Source organism: Lactuca serriola, chromosome 2, assembly GCF_051521515.1.
Source record: "Lactuca serriola cultivar US96UC23 chromosome 2, Lser_US96UC23_V15, whole genome shotgun sequence".
Lineage (NCBI taxonomy): Eukaryota > Viridiplantae > Streptophyta > Magnoliopsida > Asterales > Asteraceae > Lactuca > Lactuca serriola.
This window is the reverse complement of record NC_136409.1, coordinates 169361577-169371632: the sequence shown is the minus strand read 5'-3', so window position 1 is coordinate 169371632 and position 10056 is coordinate 169361577. Positions and strand designations below refer to the sequence as shown.

Sequence of the window (10056 nt, the reverse complement as noted above, 5' to 3'; positions counted from 1 at the left end):
CACAAGGACTGCAAATAGACTTACTTTAAATCAAACCCATTATGTAGATAAAATTCTTAAGAAGGTTAACTCCGGTGATACTACTGTAGCTAGGACACCAGTTGATACAAGTCACCATCTAAGTAAACATAGAGGTGAAGAAGAAGCTGAATGGCTAAAAAAATTTTTAGAAGATATACTGAGATGGCCTAAACCAATTTCTACAATCTCAATCCATTGCGGTAGTCAATCAGCAATTGGATGGGCACAAGTGTTATGTACAATGGTAAGTCTCGACATATTCGTTGAAGACACAATACCATTTGACAACTATTCTCAACTGGAGTTATCTCAATTGACTGCATAAGGTCCAAGGATAACATTACAGATTCGCTAACCAAAGGGTTAAACAGGGAGTTAGTTGCAAAATCGTAAAAAAGAATGGGATTAAAACCCACGAACGAATAAGTTATTGCGAAGGAAAACCCAACCTAGTTGACTGGAGATCCCAAGATCTAGGTTCAATGGGACAACCTATTTTATATAGCATATGTGGATCACTATGGGGGTCAACCCCAACCCATTCCTATAAATAAACAGTGATACAGGTTAAGCTTATAATAATTGATGATAAGTTGGAAATCATCAAGCTTTAGCTTTTAATGATTATGATATAACCACCTATGTGAGAGAGAAGTGGGGTCGCTTCAAATGGAATTAAAAGGGCAAGTTCCTAAGAGCTCTTACAGAACCAGGAAAGTGTCCACGACCATAACGGACACATCAATGAGACCCTAACTAGGTTGGGGAGAATCATGTAAGATATGTATTGATTATTTACACAAATGAAGGAACAGTTCAAGGACATCGAGTCTACTTGTATACTAGTAAAATAAATGTGTATCTTAAGGGAAGGTTCAAAGGGTAACACCTACCTATCCTATGCATGATTCAACTGTTGGATTTTACCTAAGCAACTTGAAATTGTTGAAGCAATTTTCATTCATGTGGGGGACTATTAGAAAATTAGTTTTACTAATTTCCAAAAATGGGGTTTTCCTATTTTTGAGTAAAAATTTTGGACTCTAAATATAATTAAAATGGACTATTGATTATATATTCGTGTTCTACTCTATGATATCTTCGTTTCGATATATCCCACGTCCAAAACGAATTAAAAATGAATGAGAAATTACTTGTCAAAGTAGAGTAATTGTAAGAGAAAATAAAAGAGCTAAGTGGGTTTTAACGCATCCAACATTGGTGGGAGAATGAAAAGTAAATTGGTTTATAACTATAAAGACTAGCTACCTTTGTAAGGTTAATAAAAACCAAGGCCCTCTCTTGTGTGCGCATGAAGAGGGGGTGCAAATGCGAGCCAATTTGGCTTCGGTTCATTGAACTTGTGTGCGAGCGCACGTCCTGCGGGTAGGAATGCACCACCGGTCGACCAGAAAAGTTCAATGACCTTTTTGCAATTATTTTCTTTTCGCTTAACAGTTACAAACATGAATTAAAGGATATTAATAATAGATTTCAGTTTTGATCTATCAGTTAATTATGCTATTTAATTGGTTGTTACGTTTTATGTTTAATGACATCAATGACGATTTACAGTATAAATAGAGTCTCTCCTTGAATGTTTAGTTTACACCGAATGAAACGAAATCACTCTCTTCCTCTCTTACGATTCTAATTCTTCTTTCATCTATTGCTGTAACCAAGGTAATTTTCGGGGCGAGTGAGGGTTCGGGTTCGGGTGACCTAGAAGAGTCACTTACTATTGTTGTATCCCGAGAAACAAACACCCATATAGTTCGAATTTTTTTTAAGGAAATTGTGTCAAACACAAGCCTCAGTAACAATTTCTGATTTTTGTTCTTTCGTGCATTTCAGGTTATATTTTTCCTAACATTTATATGTAGTTAGGATACTCGTATAGATTTGAAATAAGATATATATATATATATATATATATATATATATATATATATATATATATATATATATAGCAGATACTGATACTGATACAAGTTAAAATAGGATTATATGTAGCTTGATTACACAGGATGATTTGTGAGTATCGGCATATTATCTAAGTACGACAAACAGTTAATAATCTATGACATAGACTATTATTGTTTAATAGCTTAAACTTAATAAGTTACACGATATAAACAATACACACACGCTTATACAGGGATACAAACACACTCATATGCATATAAATAAAGTAGAGTAAAGTACATGAATGGTCCCTATGGTTTAGGGTAATTTGCACGTTTGGTCCCTAACTTATTTTTTTAACTCGGAAGGTCCCTAGTGTTTGTTTTTGTTACGCACTTGGTCCCTGTCTTGCCTAAAAAGACTATTTTGTCCTTGATTATTTAATTTATTTAAATAAACACACCCCGAACTCCACCCCTCTCACCTTACCTTACTTAACCCACCATTTTTTCCTATTTAAATGATAGTGTTTTTAGGTATGATAGGGACCAAACGCGTTACAAAAACAAACAGTAGGGACCAAGCGTGTGACAAAAACAAATAGTAGGGACTTTCCGAGTTAAAAAAATAAGTTAGGGACCAAACGCGCAAACTACCCCAAACCATAGGGACCATTCGTGTAATTTCCTCAATAAAGTAAGTACCCTTTGTTTTTATACTTTTTGGTCGTAGAAAAATGTAATATTTTATATAACTTTGAAACACTTGTATATTTGTTTCGTTTTTATACTTTTTTATCATAGAAAAACAGTATTTTTATATAAGTTTGAAATAATTATATATTTGTCTTGTTTTTATACTTTTTGGTCATAGAAAAAGTAATATGTTATATAAGTTTGAAACAATTATATATTTGTTTTGTTTTATACATTTGGGTTAGAAAAATTATATTTTATTTAAGTCTGAAACACTTATATATTTGTTTTATTTTACACTTTTTGGTTAGAAAAACTATACATTTTACAAAAGATGGTCAATCAGCCAAAATTCTACATTTAAAAACATGTAGAATTCACCAACTTTATGTTGACGTATTTTAAAACATATGAATTCTCAAGATTATTAGCACCTGGAAGAACACACATATTGAACACTTTTGATTTTCGCACTACATTTTGTAAACGTCAAATTGTTAGGCATGTATTGTGATTTGGTAATAGAGGACGATAATGTAATTTCTATTTCGATAATAGAAGTTTTATGTTTTATATTATTCAATGTATGTTTACGTCGTACATCATGACATTTCAGCTGTCGGCTGTGGGTATGACAAACATAGACATAACAGGTACTTGAAACAATTGAATGTAAAAAAAAGGCAAATGGTAGGGTTTTTTTAGCCCGGTTACTAAATGGTGGAGCCCTTATTTGGTGGAATATAACTTATTGTGTTATGAAAAAAAAGAGGTCTCAATTAAATCAGGATGAATCTATGAACCATATTAAAGCAATTTTTTTTTCCAAATCATGATGTTGAGAAGCTATTTGAAGAATTATTTACTTTTTGCAAAGACAATATGTCTGATTCCTTTTCGACAAATCACATTACCTACCAAACTTCCAAAGATCATTTGATATGTAACAGTCTTCCATTGAATATAAATTTGAAGTAAATAGTGAAATTACTTTAGATGATGCTATTATTTCTGCCTGTAAATGATAGATTTGATAAGAAGATGAATCAAAGAAAGGCTAAGTGTTTGGAGATATGAATAGAAAGATGGATGAAACCATCAAATAATAAAATGAAAGTCGAAATTCTAGAAAAATAAATAATTCAAACATGTCGAAAGAAACAAAGAAATGTCATATGTGTGGGAAAGTTCATCGATGAGAATGTTGATACATGTTCTTGAATTGTAAAAATTGAAAAAAAAAAAAAAAAAAAAACAAAGGCACAAAGCTACCCAGTACTGAAAAAAAGTTAAATGTTATTCTTGCCATTAGGAAGGGACACATTAGCACACAACGTTCAAAAATGGATACATAAACATAATCATATACCACCGACAAGAGATAAGAACCAAAGAAGGTGAAAGAAAGGCTTTTTCAAATGACTTTGCATGAAGCGAAAGATGCTCGTCAAATTTATTCCTATAAAATCTTATTTGATTCTAATGCTAATTATTCGTTCATGTCACATGATTTTCGTACTAGATTTGAAGTTTTATTAGTAGCCCTAAATGAAGCATATGTCATTAAAATTGCAAATGGTGAATTTGTTATCATTCGACATGTATATCTAAATCGTGCGATATTGATAGACAAGGAGATATTCAAAGCAAATTTATTACCAATAGGGATAAAAGAATTTGATGTAGTGATGAGTCTATATTGGATGTAGTAGTGTGTCGAGACAACCATCTCAATGAGGGAATGGTGGCATTATGATGCCCAAATGAATACAAGCTATGAATTATGAAAAATAACTAATACAAGCTATGAATAATGAAGAATAAGCTCCTTGGGAGTGTCACTTTCATCCTAAGTGGTAAGGAGCCGACGATTCTGGTAATGTGGACGTAGACTCCCCAAAACTTATATGCTAGAAAATCATGCACTGCATTATGCATGGAATTATATATTTAAAATGGTACTTTATGAAATGATTTCAAATAGATTGGAATTGAATCGAGAATTATTAAATTCTATTGTGTTTAAAGCATATGTATCTCATGAGACAAAATTTCTTGCGTATTTAAGGTAAATGACATGTATCCATGACATAAACTTCTGGATGGAGCTTTTGGACTAAAAGAAATGTTTTGACGACTTAGAAGGGAGACAATATATCTTTTGGATTATAAATGTATGTAAATAACTTATGAATTCTTTCTATTCTTTCGTGTATTATTTTGTAACTCTCATGTAATGTATGAGCATCTTTTGAAAAAAGTTTTAACTTTTGACTAATTTCCTCACCTATGAAATGTTTTGGAAAAATGAACATAAATAATTATTGTGTTTAGATGATATGAAAGTTGAGATGTTACAAGTTGGTATCAAAGATATAGTTTAAATGAATTAGGTATGAACTTTCCACACCTAGTCTTAAAACTGAGAGAGATTATAAAAAGAACAAATCTTTAACCACTATTAGTGACAACTTAGGTCCTATATGTCATGATAGAATTACATGTTTTAGGAATATCATTCCATGTTACACGCTTTCCATTGATATAATTCATATAAAGTTTGGAAATGGCTGAAGTGGAATCCGTTTACAAGATAAAACTCGAACTTTCCGAACGATAAAGTACCATCATATAGAAATTTTGAATCATTCGTGGGCGATTAAAGCTTCATCCGGATGATCTTACCTTCAAAAATAAAAATTGATAGTTATATTGGAAAAAAAAATGATAATGTCTAATTTTTTTTTTTTTTTTTTTTTAAATTAGTTTTTATTTTGTTAGATTTATTTTTATTTATTTATTCAATGATCTAATCGAGTAAGATGTATATATAGATTATTTCTCGCAATAGAAGCAATAAATTCAAAATTCAGCGAGACGAGTAGACGACCATAACGTTCAGTCGTTCACTAGTAATTGATGCTAATTTTGACCATTAGATGAAGACTTGATTTTGTATTCAATTTTTTGGTGCTCTACTCTACTGCGTATGATGTATGATGATGTATCTACCTCTCTTACTTTTTTCTTAAATATTTACGAGTAAGGTGGTAGACCCCCATCATAGACCCCAAACCTCAACCCCAAAGATTCCGATATTAATTGATATGCCCCATGATAAGTCTCCATACGAGTCTGTTTGTGAAGCTTTTCAACTTCTTGTGGTGTAGCTTTACTTCCAAAATAATTCGCTGCTCTTCTATTTTGTCCACTTTTTCCTTTGATAGCTAAAGGATAGCTTTATTGATGTTTCTTGGCTTCTTCATCGACAATTCTTGCTTTTTGATTGGTCTTCTTGGATATTTTTTGCTTTGACTATGGGAATTGAATTCTAATCGATCCCCTGAGGGTTTTTTGGTTTCCAGGAAAAGAGAAATTTGGGGTTTTGACAAAGAAAAAAGATTATTGACTCTGATTTTGGAGGCTGCGAATCATCGTGAAAGCTCCTTGTATACAATTTCTTGATTATCATGGAAAGGAAAAGATACCCACAAGAAATTGAGAGTTTCAGAGGAGTTTAATTATAAAAGGGTTTTCCTCTTTCCCAAAAAGCGATTCTAAAAGATTGAACATTTAACGTTTTGGGTAAAATTCTGATTTGGGTTTCTCGCAACTTCCATAAAGAAAATTTTCGAGCGCTTTTGGCTGTTAGTAGCAGTTTGAGTGTATTCAGCTAAGCAAAGTCTCCGTGTTGATCACAATTAACAGGTCAGATTCTTCAATATTTCTTTAATCAAGTGTTTCTTTTGTTTGTATTAGACTATTAGGGTTAATATTTCAATATTTATGCTTATTTCTCTACTCAAGAATCATGATAAAGAAAGATCTTAGTTTAAAGACACCTGATTGAAATTTGTATGAATTTTCTTCCTAAAAGTTTGTAAACAAAAAAAAACACATTCAGTAAATCCTTTGTTGCCCTCTTTGACACTCAATTCACTCTGACACTCCATTCTTGCCCTCTTTCGCATGCAATTAGTTTATAAGATGCTTATTTTTTTTACCAAAAAGACGAAAAATCGACGACCCATGCATTACTGCCGACACTCGGTTTAAAGAGTCCTGACTGAAATTCGTATGAATTTTCTTCCTTAAAGTCTGTAAATCTTGTCTAATGTAATTGACCAGTGTTTATTTTGATAAAAATCTCGTGTTACAACCTTTTTGCAGACTTAGATTAGCTCTTTCACACAGATGGGGACTGACATTACTGAAACAGTGGAGAACTTTCCATCGCCGATTAACATCAAGGTATTGATTTGTGATTAATTTCAGATTAATTCGAGTTATTTCAGATTGTTATCAGAGCTCAAAGTCTAATTTATTAGTGACATATTGGTGAAACCAGGTGCATAGCTTTATGTGTACAGAACTTATGAAGCTAGTCGAGAGTGTTCTTGAAATATTTCCAGAAATAGAAGCAGCTAGACCTCGATGTGAATCTGGTATTCACTCGCTTGTTCACTTAAATTTTGCAATCGATAAAGCAAAATCGTTGATTCGCGATTGCAGTGAATCCAGTAAGCTTTACTTGGTATGTATGTGCTTTCCGATTATAAAATTACATTTTTTTTATACGCTATCTCAATTGGGTTTTTTCCAATTATTTCAAAATTTCCAATTTTGACATTTGATTTTGGTTTATCTTGAATTTATTCAGGCACTCACAGGAAATACGGTTCTTTCAAGATGTAAAAAAACAAAAATCTTATTGGAACAGAGTTTGAGCCAGATACAAAACATGGTTCCTGTGATGCTTGCATCAAAGGTTAGTCAATTTATCATATGTTGATTTGAAAATGATACGAGTTATTATATCATGGAATTAATACAAAAAATGTTACATGTAGATCTCACTGATAATTACAGAGCTTAGGAGGGTGAAAATTAGTTTAGATCCATGTGAAGAAGAAGCTGGAAAAACTGTAAAATCATTACTCAAAGGGTACAATAATACTGGAAATTCTTCAGAATATGAAAATGAGTGTATTCGAATAGTTGCTTTAAAGCTTCAAATAACATCTCAAAAAGCTCTTGTAATTGAACGAAGATCAATCAAGAAACTTTTAAACAAACTTGTTGAAGGAGATAATGATCAACAAAAGAAACAGATTCTCATGATCCTTTTGGATTTGCTAAAAAAACATGGTCATTCAATCGCATCTGTGCATGAAGAGAACGATAGCATTGTTCAAAATCAAGTTTATTGGTCCCGGAGAGTTGACTATTCTGTTGACCGTGAAGAACCTCCGAAGGGTATTTTTGGAAGAGGTGAAAGTACACCTCCAGAAGAGTTCAAGTGTCCGATTTCTCTCAAGGTGATGTATGATCCTGTTGTTATTGATACTGGAGAAACATTTGAAAGAATGTGGATTCAGAAATGGTTTGATGAAGGTAATGATATTTGTCCAAAAACTAAAAGGAAACTATCGAACTTTTCATTGACACCAAATACGACCATGAAGGGTATGATTTCACAATGGTGTGAGACTCATGGTGTCACTATTTTGGATCCATGTGTTGACTTTTCAACCGATGTAAGCACGTGGGAGAATTCATCTTCTTCGGTTACTAGTTTGAGCTCTATGTATAGTCTTCAACTTCCGGTTGTTGATTTCAGTAACTTATCGCTCAGTTCTTTGGAAAATACTCGTGATATGGATGTGGAGTTATCTCAAGAACTTGATGATTCACTTCCATGGAAGTCACAATGCAAATTTGTTGAAGATCTCATGGCCCGTTTGAATGATGATGATCGTGGTTGTCGATTCATATCAAGCGAGAATTTGATTGAGTCGATTGTGAGATTCTTGAAAGTTGCACGCGATATAAATGATGTTAAAGCTCAGAGAATCGGATGTTTGCTATTGCAAATCTTGATAACCAAATGCAGGTATTTATGCGACCTTTGTAGAATTACTTCTTTAACGATTTACATATTGAAATTACATAAATTTTCAATTTTTTTTTCAGGAGTATAAAGATATTGAGTAACGACGCATACGAGTTGATATCAGAGTTCCTTGATTCGGAAATGATAGAAGAGGCGCTCGCTATAATTGAAAATTTGTCTTCCCACCAAAATCATCGATCTGAAATCGCATCTTCTCGTGTTCTTACTCAAATTTTAAAGATTCTCGATTCCCAAATCATACAATTTCAAACTCCAGCCCTAAAAATTCTCTATAACTTGACTTCGAACAGAAACTTCCGTTCTCTCCTTTCATCAGATCTGATCCCTAAACTTGTCGCCCTTTCTGAAGACGAATCACTCTCAAGATACGGCATAGCAATCTTGACAAATCTATGTGGGAATCAAGATAATAAAAGCATAATTGCAGAAACCGAAGGGTGTGTATCTTTTGTTGCTAGGGTTCTTGAAAGCAAGAGTTGCGAGGAGCAAGAACAGGCTTTAGAGATTCTTCTTTCGTTATGTTCTCAAAGCATTGAGTATTGTAGATTGGTGATGGATGAAGGGGTGATTCCTGATGTTGTTTCAATTACCATGAATGGAAATGATAGAGGAAAAGCAAAAGCACATGAAATGCTTCGGCTTTTGAAAGATGTTGAAGAGCCTGTGGAAGAATCTCCTCCACCTGTTTATGATGTTTTAAAGGATTCAAATAACTTTCAGGTTGAGAAGAAGACGTCTTCTAGAACTTCAAGGTTTTTTTCAAAGTTTTCTTCCAAAGGTTCTTTGGCTCAAAAAAGGAAAGTATAGGTAAGAATTTGACTTATATACTTTCTTTAAAACTATCACTTTATAAACTATGTTATCTTTATCAACAATCACCATGTTTTCTGCAGGTTTTGCAGTTATTTTCTCAAACCATATGTGCAGTTTTGGGTGGATTGATCTAATAACTCTATTTTTTTAGGCTTGTTATTATTTGTGTATATTAGTTGTAGTAGAATAGTTGTATGCATATGCTATTTAAACTGTAAACACGCATGAAGGAATGTTCGTGTTCTTCAGGATTCTTTACTAAAGATTCATTTTGTGTGAAGAATCCAACTTGAGTTCAGAATCATGATTCATCCTGCTGATAGGAAAATCTGTAACCATTTAGTTATAACTTCAAGAACTAGTTTGTAGACATAAAGAACTGGTTTTGTACTTCATTTCTTTAGATCATGGTGATCTACATGTAAAGTTTTGTTGGTTGTTTCTTTTTTAAGGTTTTTGAACAAGTTAACATTTCTGGTTATGGGTATTCGGTTTTTTGGTCTTATATTCAAGATTTGTTTTCCCTTTTTATTAAGAAAATATCTCATCAGAAAATGATTTAACCTCTAATATAGGAATTCATTTATTGTAATTACTTTTCTTTTATTTTGTATATCTTTTGTATTATCTATACTCTATAAAATATCCTCCAAATATATGGTGAATTTATCAAAACTTTACATGGTATCAACCCAATTATTGATTCTC

The 10056-nt window shown here is 32.6% G+C and overlaps 1 protein-coding gene across 1 annotated transcript; it reads left to right on the top strand.

The window, feature by feature from the left end:
• Positions 1-5696: 5696 nt before the first annotated feature.
• LOC145087355 (U-box domain-containing protein 5-like) lies at positions 5697-9799 on the top strand. Its single transcript, XM_079025308.1, has 7 exons — positions 5697-6329; positions 6792-6872; positions 6970-7155; positions 7282-7389; positions 7472-8514; positions 8595-9342; positions 9429-9799. Exons 2-6 carry the CDS (start codon positions 6816-6818, stop codon positions 9340-9342), a joined length of 2142 nt encoding a protein of 713 aa, XP_078881434.1. The 5' UTR covers positions 5697-6329; positions 6792-6815; the 3' UTR covers positions 9429-9799.
• The last annotated feature ends 257 nt before the right edge of the window (positions 9800-10056 follow it).

Bases quoted from the DNA above. Each gene is read 5' to 3' on its own strand.
- LOC145087355 (XM_079025308.1), top strand. From the start codon at position 6,816: ATGGGGACTGACATTACTGAAACAGTGGAGAACTTTCCATCGCCGATT. The intron at 7,156-7,281 runs GTATGTATGTGC...GAATTTATTCAG, and splicing joins AATCCAGTAAGCTTTACTTG to GCACTCACAGGAAATACGGT. The intron at 7,390-7,471 runs GTTAGTCAATTT...TGTTACATGTAG, and splicing joins CTGTGATGCTTGCATCAAAG to ATCTCACTGATAATTACAGA.